We start from the raw sequence: 22,472 nt of genomic DNA on the forward strand, positions 1-22,472 counted from the left end.
GTATATGTCTCAAAAATAACTCCATATATATTGTCTATATAGATTGCCTCAATTCAATTGCCAACCTAGTATTTGTATAATCTTTTATTATGCACTTTCTATTTTTCACTTCCACATATTTTCTTTTTAAAATAATTTTTTTATTAAAAATTATGTATTTGTATGCTGGTTTTAGTGATTTTTAAGGTGAGATTTATATATTTTAATTTGTTCGCCTCCTTGGAGGCCCTATGACAGCAGAAAGGCAGGGTAAAAAAATCTTGTAAATAAATGAATGAATGAATGAATGAATGAATGAATGAATGAATGAATGAATGAATGAATGAATGTGTATAAGGCTTACAGCCTGTTCTGGAGATAAAATTACATTTTGCATATATTTAAAATGCTGCAAATTTCTATACTTAGACGTAGATTTTCAAATTAAAATGTTATAGCAGAAGAACTCGTTGTTGGGAGTTTTAAAGATGTTGTTTGGGAGAAATTCAAAGCTGCAGATGTCGCTTGTATGCCAAAATGAAAATGGCAAACACGCAGGAGCCATGTTTGTCACTGATCTCATGCAAGCGAGGAAAAAAATCCAAAGGCATTAATCTTGGATAAAAATGGCTTACTGATCAATGCAGAATTTTTCAAATCATACAAACTGATCCCCAGGTAATTTTCTGTCACGTTATAAGAACCAGGATCTCTCTGATCAATGGTTCTCCTTCCCCCCTTCCTCTCCTTTTATAACCTAAGGTGCCACTTGGTTTATGTTTTAGTTTTATAACCTAAGTGTTTCCTTACCTTAAAATTTTCCAGATTTTTGTTCAAGTTAATATATTACACCTAATATGCAGTAATCTAATTGGATACCCTTTGGTTTCACCATTTTGAGGACCATAACCGATTCACTTTTTCTCCATTCTGTACAGTCATAACTAGAGATGGGCACGAACAGCAATACAAACGAAAAAAGCCACTAACAGCCCAATCTGCTGTTCGCGAACAAGCTGTTCGTGAAGCCCCATCCTAAACGAACAGGTGGTCATTGCAAGCCTCGTTGCTGTTCGTCAAGCCAGACCGTCTGGCACCTGAAATCAATTCCCTTGGCAACTGGACGCAGGGACTGCCTGAACTCTGAACTCCTGCTGTTCCCCTGGAAACTCCAATCTAAGCCAAGTTTAGCTTGATGGGCAGGTCTTCCTTTCAAGTGTGGAGCTCCAAATTTGTTACAAGGAAGCAAAGAGCAGGGGGGAGGGGGGCTCCCAGCTCCAGTTTTGCAGACAGTGAGGGAGAGACAGTTGCTGTTGGCATTTTGAGAGAGTGCATTGGAGCTTGAATTTTCTTTGTGTGTGGTGGGATAGGGATCTACCTCTTCAAGTTCCAGGGCTGCTGCCAGGCTCTGGGCCAAGCTATTATTTATTATTGGTACCTTTCCTGCTGCCTGCTCACGTAAGGTTTCTGGGAGTGGTGTGGTAGGGATCTACCCCTTCAGGTTCCAGGGCTGCTGCCAGGCTCTGGGGCCAAGCTATTATTTATTACGGGTACCTTTCCTGCTTCCTGCTCAGGTAGGGTTTCTAGGAATGGTGTGGTAGGGATCTTGATAGCTGGAGGAGAGCCTGCTGGCCCCCATGAACAATGAACAACGAACATGTTCGTGAACAGGTCATGTTCGTCAATGTTCATCGTTCGTTGTTTGTGGTTAGCAACGAACAACAAACACCATGTTTGTGGGGGGGTTTTCTGTTCGTGCCCATGTCTAGTCATCTTCCTTTTTTCTAAAGCTGAACTTTCATCTTTTAATATTTTCCCTTTTAATTTTTTTCCCCTATAAAGGGAGAGTATGGATGTTGAAGGTGTAGTGCATTTTGGATACAGATGAACACTTTACTTCTTATCAGCTGCAAGAGAGGAAACCTGCTTCCTCATGTGGTTCTCCCATGCAGGAATGATGCATATTTAAATAAACTTAATGGTAAATATGGTCTATTAAGAACCAAATCTAATTTGGAACAATTAATTGCAAACTGTCCTGACCTGGATGGCCCGGACTGATCTGATCTTGTCAGATCTCAAAAGCTAAGCAGGGTCAGCACAGTTTAGTACTTGAATCATAGAGTTGGAAGAGGCCATACAGACCATCTAGTCCAACCCCCTGCCCAGTGCAGGATGAGCCTAAAGCATCCCTGACAAATATTCATCCAGCCTCTTCTTGAAAACTGCCAGTGAAGGGGAGCTCACCACCTCCCTAGGCAGCTGATTCCACTTTTGAACTACTCTGACCGTGAAAAAATTCTTCCTAATATCCAGCCTGTATCTTTGCGCATGTAATTTAAGCCCATTGCTTCAGGTCCTACCCTCTGCTGCCAACTGGAACAGCTCCCTACCCTCCTCCAAATGACAGCCTTTCAAATACTTAAAGAGAGCAATCATGTCCCCCCTCAATCTCCTCTTCTCCAAACGAAACATTCCCAAGGCCTTTCCTCATAGGGCTCAGTCTCCAGACCCGATCATCCACATCGCTCTCCTCTGCACCCTCTCGATTTTGTCCACATCCTTTTTGAAGTGAGGCCTCCAGAACTGCACACAATACTCCAGGTGCGGCCTGACCAAGGCAGTATAGAGAGGGGCTATGATGACCTCCTGCGATTTCGACGCTATGGCCCCTTTGATACAACCCAGGATTGAATTGGCCTTTTTTGCCACCACATCACACTGACTGCTCATATTTAGTTTACAGTCCACTCTTACCCCAAGATCTCTTTCACATATACTACTTGGATGGGAGACCAAGTTTAGTACTTGGATGGGAGTCCAGGGTCGCTATGTGAAGGCAGGCAATAGTAAATCAAACACAATGCCAAAACGAAGAGGGGGGCAATAACAATTATTGAGAGTATACCAAACAAAAAAATCTTCACTTCCTGGTGGGAGACAACAATATCATCATCATCAACAACAATAATAATAATAGGAACAAAAAGTATCTGTGACCTGCCCTTCTAAGAAATCACACATTAAAAGAAACCCTGGAAATGCAATATTAGACTGGTCTGATTGGACATTGTACGTTCTAGCATCTTTGTGAAGATGAACAAAGAAGAAAAATGTATACTCAACCTTCAAAAAATTTCCAGGCTTTATGGTTCTTCCCATCAGTGGAGTCATCTGAACCTTTAGAGGAAATCACTGTAAAGAGCACACAGAGAAAAAAAGAGCATCGGTGGACAGGTCAGACACTTTATACTGAAGCACCCCAAAAGCCACAAGCCTTCTTTATCCCCTGTAGATGCTTCCTCGGCAGGCACTCCCTCTGGTCTGGGAGCCTCTTCCACTAATCTCCACGCAAAAGGGACTGATCGGCGCTATTGTGGACCTCTGCATGTACTCCTAGGCGAAGCTGGTATGATATGGCAGAATTCCAGATCTCAAAGAGAGTTGGTGAAGCTGAACTGTGCCTCAAACAAAGCTTGGCAGCGGCTGGCAGGGAATTTTATATGACTTTACACTTTCCCGAATCAGATTAAGACAGATGTAACGTTTTGAAGTGGGGTGGAAGCGGTCTGATGACACACACACCGTCCTGAAAACAAATGCAGGAGATTGCACCAAGCATCACATTTAAAAATTTCACATCTGTTTTCACCCAAACATTTCGTGGCAGGGATAGCAAAACTTTTAAGCAAGCGGGCTGTGAAATCAAGCGCATAAGCGAGTCACTACAGCACGTGCCTCCCTCCCAATGCCTTAGGGCAATTTTGACTTCAGGTGACTTAAGCAGGGAACCGGTGGCAGCAGAGCAGACCTCGAGAGACAGATGGGCAGGAGTCCGGACCTAACGCTGCACCAGAGGCAGGCCCATAAACTGTCTCCTCCAAAACTGGGTGCACAATTCCCCGTTGCCTACACCCAGGGCACCTCTTTCTCAGGGGCTCTGGTAGTTTTTGTGCTAGGAGCAGGCTGGGCCAATTGCCCAGCATCTGTAGTTTGGTATACCCTCTCCTTTGCTGAGCCCTTCTTTCACTCTAAAGTCATGCCCGCTGATGTAGTGTATCTGCTGCCCTGAACAGGGTCCCCGAAGCAACGAACATAATGAGCACCCACACTTTCCTCTCTTTCACAAGCCCCCTCTGCCTATACTACAAGTGATACACCCGTGATGCTATAAGTGGGCCACCCAAGTATTCACAGACAAGGTTTCAAGCTTACCCTCACAGTCTATTCATCTAAGCTGGCTGCAAGAAAAAAAGCAGGTAAAAACTCATTAAAAACAGTCACATGTCTCGGAGGTAACATACGAAGAAAGGCGGGATTAGAAAGATTATAAGGCTGACGCCGGAATTCAAGGAATTCTGGATCTTTGGAGGATCTTCTGCCCGGTTCATAAAATTAGTATAATCACAACAGTTAAGAGCTAAGTAGACCGAGATCACACAGGATGCAGGAGATGCCAATTTACGAAAGAGGTATTTCCTTAACTCTATTTCTTTGTTCTTTGGTGCAGGGAGCTAAAAGGCCTCTCTGCTTCTCAGCGGGCATCTTCTATTGAAGAGAGAGTGAAATCCTAGTTCAGTCACAAGTATTACATCAAAGGGCCAAACAAGAAGTAGAAGATGCACAAACACTCTCCTGATCTTTTTTGGGAAAGAAGTGGCAGGAAAATGCAAATTTGAATAATAATAACATTTGATTTGATTTATATACCGCCCTTTTGGACAACTTAGCACCCACTCAGAGTAGTTTACAAAATATGCTATTATTATCCCCAGAATAACAATCACCCTGTAGGGTGGGGCCAAGAGAAATCTGAGAGCTGGGGCTGACCCAAGGTCACCCAGCTGGCTTCAAGAGGAGAAGTGGGGAATCAAACCTGGCTCTCCAGATTAGAGTCCTGCCGCTCTTAACCACTACACCAGTGCTGACATAACAAGATGGGACCCATTAACCCCTACCTCCTGTCTGACATCTGAACACAAAAAATGCCTTCTGTAAACTGCTTCCTTCCCTGTATGGAAACAATATGGGGGAAGCAGCTGTTTGGATTGGAAAAATGGCCTGTGGTTGACGGGTTAAGCATCCCCTCGCCCTTTGCCTCCACTCCTGTCATGCACACATCCCTCAGTGGCTACATTTCAGCTAAACAGAAGCCTCATACATCTCATCTACTTTGGTCAAACACAGATCTGTTGTAGAATCTGATGCGAGCAATGAAAACGGTAAAATAACACTAGCATAAAAGGTTCCACAAATCTCGGGGCCTTAATATTCACACTTGTTTTTTGTGCCTCATCCAACTAAGTGGGCTGAGGGGCTGCAGAAAGGCCGCCAGCATTGGCAGCAGGGTGGGGAGATCAAAAGCGGAGAACATCTTGCTGTCCTAGTGTTTGGCTATGGAAGTTGTGCTATGCGCAGGCTATTGCTGAGTGCCTGCTTTAGCCTGGCATAAAGAGAGAGCTGAGCTGAATGCAATCATGTTAAAAAAAATCCGATTATGCTATTACTGTATCATAGCCTCACACAGGTTAGAAGCCCTATTAAATTGTGCCTAATGTTCTACGAGGACATTAAAATTCAAGGAAGCTAAAGTCAACGGTAAAAATATATTATTTTTAATATATTTGGCAATGCCAAATATATTATTATGGCATTGCCACCCGCTCCACTCCTGATCCCAGCGGGGTGAAAGGGGCATGGGCATTTTCCCTTTGCTCTGAGGCTGATTCCGGCCAGGTGAAGGGGGAGTTGGCATTGCCACCAGCTCCATGGCAGATCCCAGCCATGTGAAGGGGGGCAGGTATTGCCGCCTGCTCTGTACCTCTTCCCAGCCGGGTGAAGGGTGGGCAGGCATTGCCTCCTGCCTGATCCCAGCTGAGTAAAGGTGGGGGCATGCATTGCAACCTACTCCACTCCTGATACTGGCCAGGTGAAGGGGGCAGGCATTGCCCCCTGCTTTGCTCCTGATCCCAGCTGCTGAAGGTGGGGGGGGCAGGCATTGCCACCTGCTCTGCTCCTGATCCCAGCTGGGTGAAGATGGAGGGCACTGCCACCTGCTCCACTCCTGATCCCAGCTGGGTAAAGGTGGGGGACAGGAATTGCCACCTGCTCTGCTCCTGATCCCAGCTAGGTGAAGGTGGGGTGGGCATTGCCACCTGCTCCGCTCCTGATTCCAGTTGGATGAAGGTGGAGGGCGGGCCTTTCCACCTGCTCTGGTCCTGATCCCAGCTGGGTGAAGATGGGGAGCAGGCACTGCCACCTGCTCCACTCCTGATCCCAGCTGTGTGAAGGTGGGAGGGGCAGGCATTGCCACATGCTCTGCTCCTCATCCCAACAAGATAACAATGTAACAATACAAGAGAGTATCACGAAAAGCAGGAAACCAAAAAAAGAAAAAAATTCGTGAACCTTACTAACCACAATGACTCACACCAACAATAAAGCTATATTAATATCTCTATTTCATTAATATTTCTATAACCACAATTCTAGTTAACATTCACGTAATCACACACACAAAGGCCCCACAGCCACTTCCTGAGTATACAATTCATTAATAAGAGGCTACAGTTTAAAGTGCTACGTGCTCAGCCCTGCTGTAAATATAGTTTTTATAATTACAATTAAAACGATATTATTAAAGTGCAAGGTGCAAGAGCAGCAATTGTTCATTCAAGCACAAGGTGCCTCATAGAAAGTCAGTCCTAAATAATGGAAGAGCCGTTGGCAGTTTTCAATTGTATACTCAGGAAGTGGCTGTGGGGCCTTTGTGTGTGTGATTACGTGAATGTTAACTAGAACTGTGGTTATAGAAATATTAATGAAATAGAGATATTAATATAGCTTTATTGTTGGTGTGAGTCATTGTGGTTAGTAAGGTTCACGGATTTTTTTTGGGGGGGGGTTCCTGCTCCTCATCCCAGCTGGGTGGTGAGGGTGGACACTGCTGCCTAATCCCCTCCTGATCCCGGACTGGGCTTCTCGCCATGGAGCGCTCTCTGGAGGTCTGGCTGCTTCATCTTGGCTTCCCTACACAGCAGCGCCCTCTGGTGGTGCACCAGGGTAGGAAGTGAGTTGTCTTGAATACGCTTAGCCTTTTATATAGTAGAATGTATTACTTTGAATGCTAGAAACTTGTTCTTTGTAACCACGATAAGCCCCACTCAAACATGTTGCTAAAGGGTGCCTTGGAAGGAGAGTGGGGAAGGTTAGCCAATCACTAGCTCTCCAGAGTGCACAGATATGGTAAACCATTCCTACAACAGCTAACTGGAGCGAGCAGGAGATGCAGGCACTAGGCAGAGACTAGTAATGCAGACAAATGCTAGAGTACTGGCCCCTCTTAGCAGGAGGTACTCTAAATGACCAGCTGGTGACAGTGTAGATACCAAGAGAGAAGTGAGGAGCCCTTTGTGGGCTCAGGAGAATAGTGCGTCATCAGGCAGAGACCCGGGTTGGCTGCTGAATGTCTCCATCTCTTGGGGGATCCATAGCAGAACAGTGCTCGTGGGTCAATAGCGCCGTTCTGCAACCATTACCCTCAAGAACAAAACAACTGTGGCCTGCTGGTGCTGTCATTGCTGACTGACTGCCAACTGTTGGCTGGCACATGAGCACTTGAGATTATGGAAGTAAGATTTTTGTACTCTGTGTGGGCATTATAACAGACCATGAAAGTGGGTCATGTGGGAAACTTACATTTTGAACAGTTTGAAAGACGTCAACCCATGGGAAGGCACTGAGAAGGGTCATTGCCAACAAAAATGCATTCATTTTCTTGATTACCGGTTTACTGAGCAAGATCTTTTCCAGTTCTTGACTTCTAAGACTATAGGTCCCAAATATTAACTAAGCAGGGCATATACATCACACAACGGGAATCTGTCATATTAGTGAATTCAAAAGTCCCATGAATGTAATCACAATCATGTTAATCAGGGCTTTTTTTCAGTGGGAACGCAGTGGAATGGAGTTCCGGCACCTCTTGAAAATGGTGACCATGTGACCATTTTCGTCGAGGGTGATTTAAACTTTAAAAAACTCCCCCCTTGTTCCAGCTGACCCAAAGTTCATTAATTCAGCAACCTTTATTGGCTGACCCAAAGTGACGTCATTGTGCGGTCCTGAGTTCCACCACTGAGTTCCACCACCTCTTTTCCCAGAAAAAAGGCCCTGGGTATAAGTAATTAAGGAGAGGGAGAGAAATAATATTTTGCAATTTAGCTGAGCTGTTATATATCTTGTATATTCTTTTTTTCCCTTTTTCTCTTTCTTTCTGGCACTAGCCTAACAGTGCAATCCTATGCAGAGTTACTCCAGTCTAAGTCCATTGAGGTCAATGGGCTTAGACTGGAGTAACTCTGCATAGGATTGCTCTGTAAATCTACTATATATATACTATCTTAGTTTTTTTAATGCATTTTCTGTTGACTTTTTCTTTTTAAATAAAAAAGAACATCTACCTCAACAAGACGGACAGCGTTTGTCTGGACAGAAGGGTCCTTGGCATTCTTCATATACAAAATCTGTAGTACACAAATTCCGTCCACAATTTCATTGATCTCACAAATGCATAGCATGTGAGTAGCTATTTAGGAATGTGATATTAATTCTCAGCAATTTTGGATGTGGCTTAGATATTTTAGACAAATTTTGACCCCTTTTCGGATTTATCTGATACACAGAAACAAACAACAATACATGAAGGACAGATTGTTGTAGGGGCTGGTATTTTCTCACCTCGGATTTCAGTCGATGCACTCCCATTAGACCACGCTGTCCACTTGCTCCTGTGTTTGCCGATCTCCTGGACTTTGCAGATATAGTGTCCCTGATCTGTTTGTTGGAGATTCAGGATTAAAAATTTGTACATTGTTCTATGTCTTTCCTCGAATAGAAGCAACCTCTGCTTATAGAAGTGACGCGTGTAGTTTCCATAGTACTGGACTACCCCATATTTAGTCATTTTGATCATTAGATACTCTTGAGCAGGTGGGAGGGCAAAAACCCAACGGACAGCTATCAGGCTCTCGGTTCTTCTCTTTTGAGAAACGTGGCAAAATAGGGTTGCATTTTCTCCAACCACATACTGCACTTTGGGTCCAGGCGAGATGGTCACGTTCAGAGCTTCACAGACTTCTGTGAACAGAAGAACAGATCAATGCATTCAAGCACAACGTCTCTGACTAGAAGAGAAATGATCCCAACGCACAAGTGCATGGATGCAGGGCTCATTTTGAGGGGGAACACGCAGGAATGCAGTTCCGGTAGTTCTCCAAAAAGGTCACATGTCAGGTGGCCCCGGGCACCTGATTTTTGGCCATTTTGGGTCAATTTTGGCCTTGATCGGGGCTGAAACTGCCCAATTCGGGCCCAAAATGGCCAGGATCAGACCCAAAACAGCCAGGATTGGTCCCGAAACGGCAAGGATCGGGCCTCTGGTGGGTGGTGGATCACTCTCCTGCTCAGCAGCAGCCCAATCCTGACCATTTTGGGCCCCTTTTCGGCCATTTTGGACCCAATTTCGGCCCTGAATGGCCAGGATTGGGTCCAAACCAGCCAGGATAGGTGATGGTGGGGGGGGGACATATGCAAATCAGTTATGCTAATGACACACTTCTGGTGATGTCAAGGGGCATGGCATATGCTAATTAGTTATGCTAATGAGTTCCTCCAACTCTTTTTCTACGAAATGACCTCTGCATAGATGTTACTCTTTTATGAAGGCAGGAGAAGGAAGCCCTAGTCCGAAATCTTCTACAGAGGCTGCACTTTTATTTTAGGCCATCACATTTTCGAGCATTCATCCTCCAACAAGGAATTATCAGCTGTCAGCAGCAAAAAAAGAGATCAAATCAGCGATCGACTTTGTTCTATTATGATTTGCACTGCTAGAAGCAGCGTTTTGCATTGATTTGCAATAGCTTCGTGCAATTTTTTTTGGTCTATTTGATAACCCCAGTGGAAAGACTTCACATAAATAATATCCACAAAGAAACTGGTCTTGGTGGTAAAATCAAAACGTGATTCTACTTCCCTCCCAGAAGATACTGAAATCAGTTCTAGGGTGATGGTCGAATGAAACGCAGCTCCGACACTGCCTGGCATAGATTGTAAGATACCAGTAAGATGAGTCATATGATCATCTCTACACCCTGGTTGTTAGTCTTCGAGGTGCTACTGGACTCTTGCTTTTTTCTGCTGCTCCAGACAGACTAACACGGCTACCCATCTTGATCTCCCTGCTCGTTGAGACTTTCTTTTCTTTTTAATCAAATAAAATTATTTGAGGTCTGGAAACTGCTGCACTCTCACAAGATCAAAATGCCAACAGAATTCTGTGGACTGGGGCTGCAGAGGCAGGCAATGGCAAACCACCTGTTAGTCTCTTGCCAAGAAAACCCCAGCAGGGGTCGCCATAAGCCAGCTATGACTTGAGAGCACTCTCTGCCTATTATGGAAGGGCACGATACCGCTTCAGACTGCAAGGGGAGGGGGCTCACTGGGTCAAATGTTTCTTAGGAAAGCTGTGCATTAGGGAGAAGGATATGTTTGCTATTTGTTTAGAAAATGCCTATGTTGAGATTTTTTTAGAAACTGAGGAGTATTTAACAAAGCAACCCCCCACCAGCAGTCTAAACGGCTACAGCCAATGCTGGTTTACCATCTAATTCAGAACTATTACTGAATCTAATGAATAGCAGATAGAGCACTATATTACTCGCAGGAAATCACACAAAGGAACTACAGAATCAAAACTATCACTTAAAGTCCATGCATCAGAGTTTGCCCAATTTTACCCTGTGTCAGATACGCCTTCAGCATATCTGCCATGAGTTATGGATTTCTTGCTGCAGTGTGTAGTGGACCTCTGAGAACATGCAGAGGGAACCAGTTTTGCTGCCTGGTTGATAGCTGCTTGTCTTGCAGGTGTTTTGGTTACCATTTCCTGGCCGGCCTGAGAACGTGGCCTTGAAGTTCCAGTAGAGACTGCACCAACCTCCTAAGAGACTGAGCAGAGCTCATCCTTTCCCTCCTCCCCTCTCTCCCAGCTCCTTGACTCAGCATGCCAAAATCCTAACGGACTTTCTTTCCCATTGGGGGTGTGGACTTTGTCCTATAATTAACCTTGCTTTGCTACCTTGAGTCACTTCAGCCAATGATCCTGTCTGACCATCTTGATACTGGTATTATCCTTTAATAAAGTAACTTGAACTCATACACCTGAGTGATGCAGTGAAGCGCTTGGGGAAATTACCTGGCAAGACCTGACACCCTGTGAGGTAGGTCAGACTGGGAGATTGAATAAAACCCAAGATAACCCAGCAAGCTGAATGGCTGGCTACCCAGGTCTCTCCAGCTCAAGCCCGATACTTGAAAAAATTACACCATGCTGATTCTCTGACAAAAATCAAGTGCTCTGAAGAACACAAGATATTGGTTTCTGCTGAGTACCTCCTTCCTCAAATGGTCATAGATCCAGAGGAGTTAGCCATGTTAGTCTGTAGTAGCAAAATAGAAAAGAGTCCAGTAGCACCTTTAAGACTAACCAACTTTATTGTAGCATAAGCTTTCAAGAACCACAGCTCTCTTTGTCAGATGCATCTACGAAGAGAGCTGTGGTTCTCAAAAGCTTATGCTACAATAAAGTTGCATTTGACGAAGAGAGCTGTGGTTCTCAAAAGCTTATGCTACAATAAAGTTGCATTTGACAAAGAGAGCTGTGGTTCTCAAAAGCTTATGCTACAATAAAGTTGCATTTGATGAAGAAAGCTGTGGTTCTCGAAAGTTTATGCTACAGTAAAGTTGCATCTGACAAAGAGAGCTGTGGTTCTCGAAAGCTTATGCTACAATAAAGTTGCATTTGATGAAGAGAGCTGTGGTTCTCGAAAGCTTATGCTACAGTAAAGTTGGTTAGTCTGAAAGGTGCTACTGGACTCTTCCTTAAATGGATATCCACAGAATTATCATGTATATTCATGCTAATTTGGAACCATGAAATGAATGCATGTCTGAATGAAGACACTGTCTAGCTACCGGAGATGTGCCTTGCATTTAACAAAACTGTTTAAACTACTGACATTTTATCGTTTAAACATGAACAAGCTCATAATCTATCTAGCCCACATCTAGCCCACATATATATTCTTATGTATTATCTACCCTGCTACAGACTTTTGTTAAGAAAAATTAACACGTTAATATGCTGTAGAAGCAGTCTTCTGTGCGGAAGATGGCCAGCGTAAGTAAACACACATTCCATAGGCTCAGGACAATCCTGGAACACACAGGTAACCCCTCTGCCCGTTTTCCAAGCCCTGGTAAACGTTAACTGTTTACAGCAATATATAAGCTGTAAGTACATCCTAACGCTTTACAACATTTACAGTGTAATCATCAGAAAAGTTACTCCAGTCTAAGCCCATTGAAACTTGCACTGTTAATGTTTAACATCCCTGCTCACTGCTCCATTACTTTCAGTGAGATGTGCATGTCATAATGATGCTTAAAACGCAAAGAGCAGCCTGCATTTAACCATCACTTCCCTCTCCAATTAATTTGCACACAAATGTGTACATCCAGCCATCAAGACAGAAAAGAATCCCGATCTTCTAATTAAAAGTATCACAATGCAATCCTAAAAAGAGTTACCGCAATCTAAGCCTATTGATTTCTTTTTTTTTTTTTGAAAAAATTTTTATTGGGTTAGAATCCATTATTTTTGCATTTACATTCAATTTTCCCCAATTTTCCATTTCTAACCCCCTCCCTTTCCCCCCCTTTTGTTGACTTCCAACAGCTTTCCAACCCTTTGTCCCTTTTCCCTTACTTCTATTAGATTCCTCTATCTAAAACAAATATATATTCTCCATTATTCTAAGCAGTACATCCTTAACTATTTTTAACATTATATACCCAAACTGTAAGTCTTTGTTTCCATCTTAGATAAACAATTTATCCCATTTTCCGATTTCAAATATTTCTATATATCATAAACCATGTAAATCATACATTCATTTTAAATCAAACAATTTGACTTATTCTCTATATATTACTCATTCTGTCTCTTTATAATAATTCTATATAGCTCTCATCACATAGTCAATCAATTTGACTCATCTATATCTTCAGACATTCAGTTTGGTGCAAATCTTACCAAAGAAAGAAAATATTATTGATTAATCAATCCTTATATTTAATCCTTATAGTTAATTATTTTCTATCGATAATCTGTTTATTAACCTATATATATCTATATATATATATCAGTCTATTAATCTAACTGCTTATAAGTTCACATTTATCTCTTCTCCCCCCGGTAAAGTCACCCCCCTCTACTTCAGTACTTCAGTAGTTCTCAAACTGCCACAGTTTTCCTCCCACCTCTAAGCCTATTGATTTCAATGGGCTTAGGCGGGAGTAACTCTATGTATGATTGAACTGTAAATGTATTTAAAACAACAAAATTAACTAACATAAAAGTAAACTAGTAATACAACCCAGCAACCATCAGTATACTCTACCAGCTTAACCTTAAATAGAAACAGATACCTGGAGCATCTGGGATTATTGTTCGTAATGGCAGAACTACAGTATCTACCCACTGGAAATCAAATACAGCTGGGATTTGTGCTGCAGGATTGGGCCCACAACTGACAGCAACTGTCACTGGCAGGCATGGCCAAGGAACGTAAATGATCATTTGACAATTCCTAAAGACAAAGACATACAACTTCCATTTACCTGAGAAATTCCTTAAAAATGTCAGAAAAGATTATTGGCAAAGGGTGGAACTTCACTTGGCAAGCTGGCCCAAGGTTTTAGCACAGTATTTTGGCTACTTCAAAACGGAAAGAGACAAGAAGTTCTTAAACTGAAACAGAGTCTGTGATCGATAGCTCGACATGTAAGCCATCTCACGCTGCATTTTAGATTATAGTTTTAAATTCTGTATTGGAACAATGAAATTGAGTGGGTTTTTTATCTTTCATTGCGTATTGTTGTTTTAATTTATTGTATTACTGTATGGTGGTGTAGCCCGCCCTGAGCCTGCTTGCGGGGAGGGCGGGCAAGAAATCTAATAAATTAAATTAAATTAAGCCCACGTCTCAGCTAGAGATTCAGCAGCCGTTTAGACACCAGGGTTTCTGTTCCATCATCGCCTTCCCTTGTCACACCTGCGGACATCGTAATTATTTCAATAAATGCCCACCTGAATTAATTTTAAACATATCACATCATGTACATCATTTCTTCCCCATTTCCTCTCTTTGCAACAGCTTCAAGACTTTCCTATAAAAAGGGCTTTGAGCAGCCTTCTTCTTGCATATAGCAGGAGATGTATGCATTTTTCTGCTTTTTAATAATGGAGCTGCAACTCAGACAAAATCCCCTTTATCTTCCCCTTCCCTGTGTCTCCATGAAACCACTCCCACGGCAACCGTTAGCTCATTCTCCTCCTTTAGCCTCCTAGTGTAACTGTCAAATCATTCCCCCGACTCCTTGAGAGAATCCGCATGTAAAATTTCAGTACTTCTTATCATTTGAAATCCTCCATAACAATTCTTCCCAATTAAAAACTATAGGTTTTTTAATGAACGTTTTACACATCCAACTGCCGTACGCATAAAAAGATAAGATGAACAGGAAAACATGAATGAGAAAACAAGGAAGGGGGGAAACGCTGAACGGAGAAACACAAATATACACCAGCAATGATTCCGCACATGTTGGATAATGCACTTCCAATCCTCTTTATAGATCATTTGGAACGGACTTTTTCATGTGCAGAACAAAAAATCCACCTCAAACGATTGCTAAAGTGCATTGAAAGTGCATTATCCGACGTGTGCGGAATCAGCCCAGGTCCATTTCCACACACGTTGAATAATGCACTTTCAATGCACTTTAGCAATCCTTTGGAAGTGGATTTCTTGTCCCACACATGGAAAAGCAGTTCCAAATGTTCACTAAAGAGTATGGAAAGTGGATTCTCCAACGTGTGTGGAAGCAGCCCAGACGATCTTCAATAATCCATTATTTTTATACTGCGTCTGCACAAAATTACTCATTTCTGTACACTTTCTTTCCAGGATCCTCACTTCTTAAAAATGGTATTCTTATATTTTACATAACAAGGATTGTTCTTGATATGAAAAATATTCATTGATAGAAAAATGCAGGGATCAGTCCTAGGCTGCTTCCACACACATGTTGGATAATCTACTTTCAATACTCTTTAGTGAACATTTGAAACTGATTTTCCATGTGTGGAACAAAAAATCCACTTCTAAAGGATTGCGAAAGTGCATTGGAAGTGCATTATTCAACGTGTGTGGAAATGGCCCATATATGTGATTGACCACCCATGCAGGAAACGACAATACACAAGCACATCTGCGAATGTACCCTCAAAAATAAGCTGATGCAGTAAGATGAACCAGGGCAAACTACCTAAAACTTTTTTTGATCTAACAATTTGGATCTGATTGATTTGTGGAGACAGAAAAATGGCAACGCAAGAGAGTATACTTTTTTTCCAGAAAGACATAGATCTTTCTCAAGAATAGATATGATTTTGACATCAAGGGACATTGCCACCAAGGTCCTACCGAAGACATTTTCAGACCATAACCCAGGTATCCATGACTTATAGGGGGGAAAGGGGTACCTTTAGGTGGAGATTAAATGAAGCTCTATTACAAAGTGAAGGAACTATCAAAGACTTTAAAAATAAACTAAAATAATATTTTGAATTAAACAAAGGTACAGACATGAGAATGTTCTGGGATGCAAGTAAAGCATATATGAGAGGCTGCCTAATTCAATATAATGCTCGACTGAGAACGAGCACATCTGTCAATGTACCCTTAAAAATAAGATGCCGTATTTGGGATAGGGTTGCCAGCCTCCAGGAAGTGGCTGGAGATCTCCCGGAATTACAACTGGTCTCCAGGCCACAAAGATCAGTTCACTTGGAGAAAATGGCTACTTTGGGGGGTGGACTCCCCCCATGCCATGCCAAGGTCTTTTCTCTCCCCAAACCCCAGTTTCTCCAGGTTTCACCCCCCAGATCTCCAGGAATTTCCCAACTTGTAGCTGGCAAGCCTAATTTGGGTTGGAGTCTAAGCCTATAATTTTCACAGCTAATTCACACATTCTTGCTTGCGTTTTCAGTTGTGATTATGTAACACTTGTTGACTTGCACCTATTGGTGTGAACCAACACCACTGAAGTTCTGGGAGGAGAGACGCCTGCGATAAACATATATTGTATTATATCAACTTGTCCCAAATAGTCAACATGCGCTCATGTGAACCAGGTCTATGATTTCACTGATCTAGACAGCTAGAAGCATATCCAATTTTTCCTCCAAGAAGCTCAGGGAGGAACACGAAAGAAAAAAACTGATAAAATATTTTCTCTTTTGGAATGAATGAAATACCTTTCAAGGTAAGGTTTGTCACTCTCTCACAGTGAAATTCTAAGCAGAGTCACTCCAGTCTGGTAAATTGGAGTAACTCTACTTAGGATTTCACTGAAAATGTTTAGCATTAAAAAGTTTGAGAACTTTTTCAATTTTTCCAAAGGAAACATTAGAAAATTTGGGGAGCACTGGAAAAAAATTCTCTTATATACATTTTCAGGATTTATATCATTTGAAATCCTCCATAAATATATAACATATGTAACATAATAAAATGTAATATATAAAATATAAACTATATAATATAAATATATATGTTGGCAAAATTAATATGCTCTAACGTGTTTAATGATAATACATTATTAAACAGCTCAGAGATTGGGTAATGTTATACGGTTAGTTTAAAATCCAGACATACCACTAGTCCTATCTATTGTGATTCTTTGAAAAGAGTTTAATTCCAAAAAATGCACTTTCTTCAGTTTACTACAGAATTTGTTTTCCAGCTTTCAAGATTGATTTCCCCCCCTTCTCTCTTTCAGATGGCAAAAATTAAAGATATATGTGCTATGGTTGCATATGTTGCAGCAGTTTACAGCTGTTTCTCAAATACTGGGTATTTTCTAATATAAAATAAAAATTTCTACTTTTAAATTCTCTAAATTTTGCTGAATGGTACCATTTTATATGCTCACTAAGTTATAAATGATGTATTTTAGGTTGTTACATCAGTAAAAGAAGTTTAGGTTTGATAGGAAATTTCAGCATTGCATATATTTCAATATTTCTCTGTTCCCCCCCCCTGAAATTTTACATCTCAGGACACTGCCATTTTCAGCAGAGGAAAATTGCAGAGAAAGGACTGGATCCTCTCTAATCACCATTATTTGTTGGATTTAAGAGACAAGCTTTTCCTGCCCCGTAGGTGGGAAAGTGAATCAGAAAAATGGTAGGCAGCGATCCCCTCTCTGCCACTCTTCCACTGCCTATCTGCCTTTCAGTAGGACGGAGAGAAAAAAATACATGGGGGAAGGCTGTTCACATATGACCCCAAAGATGGTAACTATTCCAAGATTCTCGGTGTGCATCTCAGGGCAGGCCTTCCAAACCCAGGTCTTTTCCCACCATACCACGTTGTCCCATTAAGGTCTATTGCACACCACGGTGCCAAGGAAAATTGTGAAAATCAGATGGCGGAAACACTGAAAAATGAGGGAATTAAAGTCCTATGGAAAAGTGCTGTGTACGTATGCCCATGTAAATGAGACAGATCTCCAGCCAAGTTTTCATTCTTACTATTCTTACTACATGCACAAAGGTACCGGCTGGATATTAGGAAGAACTTTTTCACGGTCAGAGTAGTTCAAAAGTGGAATCAGCTGCCTAGGGAGCTGGTGAGCTCCTCTTCACTGGCAGTTTTCAAGAAGAGGTTGGGTGAATACTTGTCAGAGATGCTTTAGGCTGATCCTGCACTGGGCAGGGGGTTGGACTAGATGGTCTGTATGGCCCCTTCCAACTCTATGATTCTATGATTCTATTATAAAATATTCTATTATCACAGGTGAGATCCAGAAAAAAGAATGCCATTCCAAGCAACAGAAACCGTGACTAGTCCATACTGTAAAGCCAAATTAGTTTTGTTTCCATTTGGCAAAGGTCTCTGACTATCTTTACTGATGTTTTAAATGTTCAACCTTAAAGTACCAATTCCAGTGAAAGAGGCAATTAAAAGCAGGCTATTTGGATAGAAGAGGTGTGCGTGGCTAACTCCTCTGGGTTTGGGCACATATCCAACGAAAGTAGCATTCGTGGGCCGTGCGCCATATTGCTTTCACGCCACCCATCAAATAGCTCATAATGTGCAAAAGGGATGCTCTTAACAGCTGTTGGGAACCTGTGGTTAGTACCAATTGCAAAGTCAGTCCACCATGCAGGTGCCCCATGTATCTTCTGGGCACCATTCAGTGTCGCTTTGCCTCTGCAATGCTCTCAACACACCTGTCCAGGCCTCAGTCTCCACTATGTCCCCACAGAGTCTCTAAGGCCACTGCTTTGGATCCTGGGGCATTTTTTTTCTTGTTCATTCCCCCCTCCCCATATGTGATTTCTATATAGCCCAGTCTTGTATATACGATTTCTATATATCCCAGTCATGTCCTCGGGGCCACATAGGTCCACGAAGGAGCCTAACGCTTGGGAACGTTATTTAGGGAGAAATTAAATTCACCAGTTTGGAACTGAATTCCTGGTGGCAGCATTACCTAGCCAGAAGGTTAACAAGAAGGTTTAAGGAATCAAATCGAATGACAGGATAGAAAGGGAGCGGCGATAGAAAGGAACACGGGGCAAGCAAGTATCTGAATATCCTTTCTGGGGACGGAGCAGCAGTTGCTGGCTGTTAGGGCGAACTAAAGATGACCTATGAGGCCCTGCCCCAACCCCCCACAGTTGTCTTTACACTGAAAGACTTCTACAGAGCAACAACTAGGCACCAAGAGGACTGCCGTGCCCTCTCTCCCCAGATGTGTTTCCAGCCCAAACAGCCCCTGGCCTGTGTTCCCGGATCCAGTTGCAGTTCTTTTATTAACACTCACAGATCAACAGGTCATAAACAAAGAAGACGAAATACATATTAACATACATAACGTATTAACATATCTGAAGAAGTGAGCTGTGACTCAGGAAAGCTCATAACCTACCACCAATTTTGCTAGTTTTGAAGGTGCTACTGGACTCTTGCTTCTACAGACAGACTAACATGGCTACCCAGCTTGATCTATCTCCATAGAAGGCACCACATTTAGCCGTACAAAACGGAAATCCATCAACCTTGTGAAGAAACTGGCACAGGCACAAACAGACATCATGTAGGTATCTGAAGAAGTGAGCTGTGACTCAAGAAAGCGCATACCCTACCACCAATTTTGCTAGTCTTAGAGGTGCTACTGGACTCTTGCTCTTTTTTACTGCTACAGACAGATTAACACGGCTACCCAGCTTGACCTATCTCCATGTGGTGACATTTAGCTGTACGAAATGGAAATCCAACAACCTTGTGAAGAAACTGGCACAGGTACAAACAGACATCATGTAGGTAGCTGAAGAAGTGAGCTGTGGCTCGCAAAAGCTCCTACCCTGCCACCAATTCTGCTAGTCTTAGAGGTGCTACTGGACTCTTGCTCTTTTCTACTACTACAGACAGACTAACAGACTAATACCCATCTTGTATATGTAAATTTGACGCAGTCAGGCTTGGATTGAATAGAGACTATGAATGATTATCTCATTAGCAGAATGAGACTCCCCCCTCCCCTCTCCACCTATATATCTGACCAGTTTCTTCTTACCCTCCACGCATCTGACGAAGAGACCTGTGGTTCTCGAAAGCTTATGCTACAGTAAAGTTGGTTAGTCTTAAAGGTGCAACTGGACTCTTTTCTATTTTCCATCTTGCATTAACAGACAGACAAATACAGAATTTCACATTAAGAAAGAATGCCCTTAAATGCTCCAGACAGAAATTCCGCAATTGGGTCCCCACTGGGCAGGTGAGGGCAGACCCACCACTTAGGGTTGCCAGCTCCAAGTTGGGAAATTCCTGGAGATCTGGGTGTGTGTGTGTGTGAAACCTGGAGAAACCTGGAGAAAGAGGGGTTTGAGGAGGGAAAGGACCTTGGCATGGCATAATTGCATAGAGTCCACCCCCAAAAGTAGCCCTTTTGTCCAAGTGAACTGATCTCTGTGGCCTTGAGACCAGTTGTAATTCCGGGAGATCTCCAGTCACTACCTGGAGGCTGGTAACCCTACCGCCGCTGCTCCAACTCCAAGGCAACCCGACCCCGGCGCGCCCCGCAGCGGCGTTTCGGCTCCTCCACGAAGGCGGCTCCGGCATCTCCCTTGGCGCGCTGCCACGTCCGGGCCGCGCTCGGCACCCACCAGCCCGCCAAGGCTCCGCCGGCCCCGGCGACCCGCTCGGCCCGGCGCCGCCTCCGGGCCCGACCTACCTCGCAGGGCTGTGCGGAGGGAGGCGGGCCAGAGGCGGCCCCCGAGGCCGGAGGGCGCCTGCGGGCTGCGCGGCCTGCGCCACCGCGACCCGCCTCCTCCCGCACGGACCAGCGGCCTGCCCGCGTCTGGCCCGCCAAGCAAGGCCCGCGAAGGGCGGCGCGGCTCGGCTCGACCGCCGCTCCCCGGCCTGCGCGCCCGCCCGGGGGCCCCGTCGGCGCCGCTCCTACCTGGCCAGGGCGCGCCGGCCAGCAGCGCCGCCACCAGCACCAGCCGCCGCATCGCCCGGCTCGGCCGCCCGCCGCGCCGCTCCGCTCCGCTGTCCGCCCCCGGCGGGCCTGGACCGCGCGGAGGCGGAGCTGCCTCCCGGCCGGAGGGCGCCACCAAGCCGGGGCGGGCCGGCGGGCTCCCTTCGGCGGGCTCCGCTCCCTCCTTCTGCGGCGGTGGCGGGTGAGGAGGGAGCGCCGTCCTTTGCAGTTCCCACGGGCTTCTGACACGTGTTCAGCCCACCCGTCGGGATGCGGCTCTTCCGCCCCCAGCCGCGGGCAGTGTCGACGCTCTTCTTCGCGGAGCGCTCCAGCCGCGGCTTAAGGGAGGTCCGCGCTCCACACGCGTGTTTCGAAACGCGCCTGTTGCGCCGGCGGGTTCGGGTGCTGGCGTGTTTCCTTTGACCGCAGCCGAAAAGCGGCTCATAAAATCAGGCCGATCCCTGACGGCACCTAGGCCGGCTAGCGTTGCCAACCTCCAGGCGCGGCCTGGAGAGCTGGAATTACAGAAGACCTCCAACTGAAACGGACGGACAGGAGACCCTGCGGTATTATTATACCCTTCTACGCTCCTGCCTCTCCCTAAACACTGCCTTCCACAGGCTCTGCCCTCTAAATCTCCAGGTGTTTCCCTACCAGAAGTTGGCAACTCTTAGACTGGCACAGGGCCAACAGTCGATTTCAAGAATTTGCTTGATTTCTGCACGTCTTCCTTTCTCGCCTGCCTATTTCCGCACGTGCAGGGCTGGGAGTACTCAGGGCCTGTGGTTGCCAATCTCCAGGTGGCGCCTGAACATCTTCCAGAATCATAAATGATCCCTAGATCATCTCTCCTGGAAAAAATGGCTGTTTTGGAGGATGAATCTATGTAGTATTATACCCCTATCGAGGTCCCTCCCCAAACCCTTCCCTCCTCAAGCTCTACCCCCAAATCTCTTGGCATTTCCCAACCTGGAACTGGCAACCTTATGACAGGGCCTCTTTAGGCCTGGCCAGTCGCCTCCATGGCTCTGGCTGCCATCTGCCCCATCTGGGCTCACAGCTCATTCGTCTGTAGTTAACCAGATGTTCATGCCAGGGGAACCTGGGGCTTTCTGCCTTTTGCACGCATGACAAAATAGTCACATCTGTTCATCATGTGTGCATTTGGTGCAAAGGTCTTTTTTTTTTAAGTCTCTATTCCACAGAAAATGCTCTAAACTTAGAAAACCTCTGGTGCTGCCTCAGGATAGGGAAATACTGTGGAAAGGAGCAATTTAAGCAAAGCCCTGCTGCTAATCATAACGTTGAGTTGGGAAGCGCACACGGCTGTTGCAAAAACACATGTTTTTCATCATGTAGGGAGCCCGCCTCCCCGCGCTCAGCATTTGATCTGTTAATAGACTGAGGCTGTCCTTTCCTTTTCCAGCATTAAATTTAGGATAGGAATTCCAGTCCACCCCATACTTAAAACACTGACTCACAAGAGCCCTCTCATCTGGCAAGTGAGGCTGGCTCAGGAGGCATCCCAGCTGGGATCAATGAATGGGAATTCTCTTGAGCAGCTCCCATCTGTGTCAGTGCAGTGTGGTTTGCATAGGAGACTTCTGTGTTGGATCTTCTTCTAAAGCTTTCCTCGGTGGATCCTCCATCCAAGTACTAAACATGCTTAGCCTCTGAGATCCGGCAGGATCGTGGGTTTCATGGAATTTTGCTACTTTTGTGATGACTTTATAATTATATTTCTTTTTTAATTGTTGTAAGCCCTTCAAGGAAAAAGTCCTGACCTGGATAGCCCAGGAAAGTCTGATCCTGTCAGA

General features: G+C 44.3%; 1 protein-coding gene across 1 annotated transcript in view; it reads right to left on the reverse strand.

Moving 5' to 3' along the window:
• VSTM4 (V-set and transmembrane domain containing 4) overlaps positions 1–20,721 on the reverse strand; it is a 47,143-nt gene extending 26,422 nt beyond the window's left edge. The window contains exons 1-3 of the mRNA XM_054983780.1: positions 20,638–20,721; positions 8,719–9,117; positions 3,106–3,174 (exon numbers count right to left, since the gene is read on the reverse strand). Of these exons, the coding sequence (XP_054839755.1) occupies positions 3,106–3,174; positions 8,719–9,117; positions 20,638–20,689 (520 nt within the window). The 5' untranslated portion in view covers positions 20,690–20,721. The remainder of the gene's footprint in view (positions 1–3,105; positions 3,175–8,718; positions 9,118–20,637) is intronic.
• Positions 20,722–22,472: the final 1,751 nt, after the last annotated feature.

This window comes from Eublepharis macularius, chromosome 6, assembly GCF_028583425.1.
Source record: "Eublepharis macularius isolate TG4126 chromosome 6, MPM_Emac_v1.0, whole genome shotgun sequence".
NCBI lineage: Eukaryota > Metazoa > Chordata > Lepidosauria > Squamata > Eublepharidae > Eublepharis > Eublepharis macularius.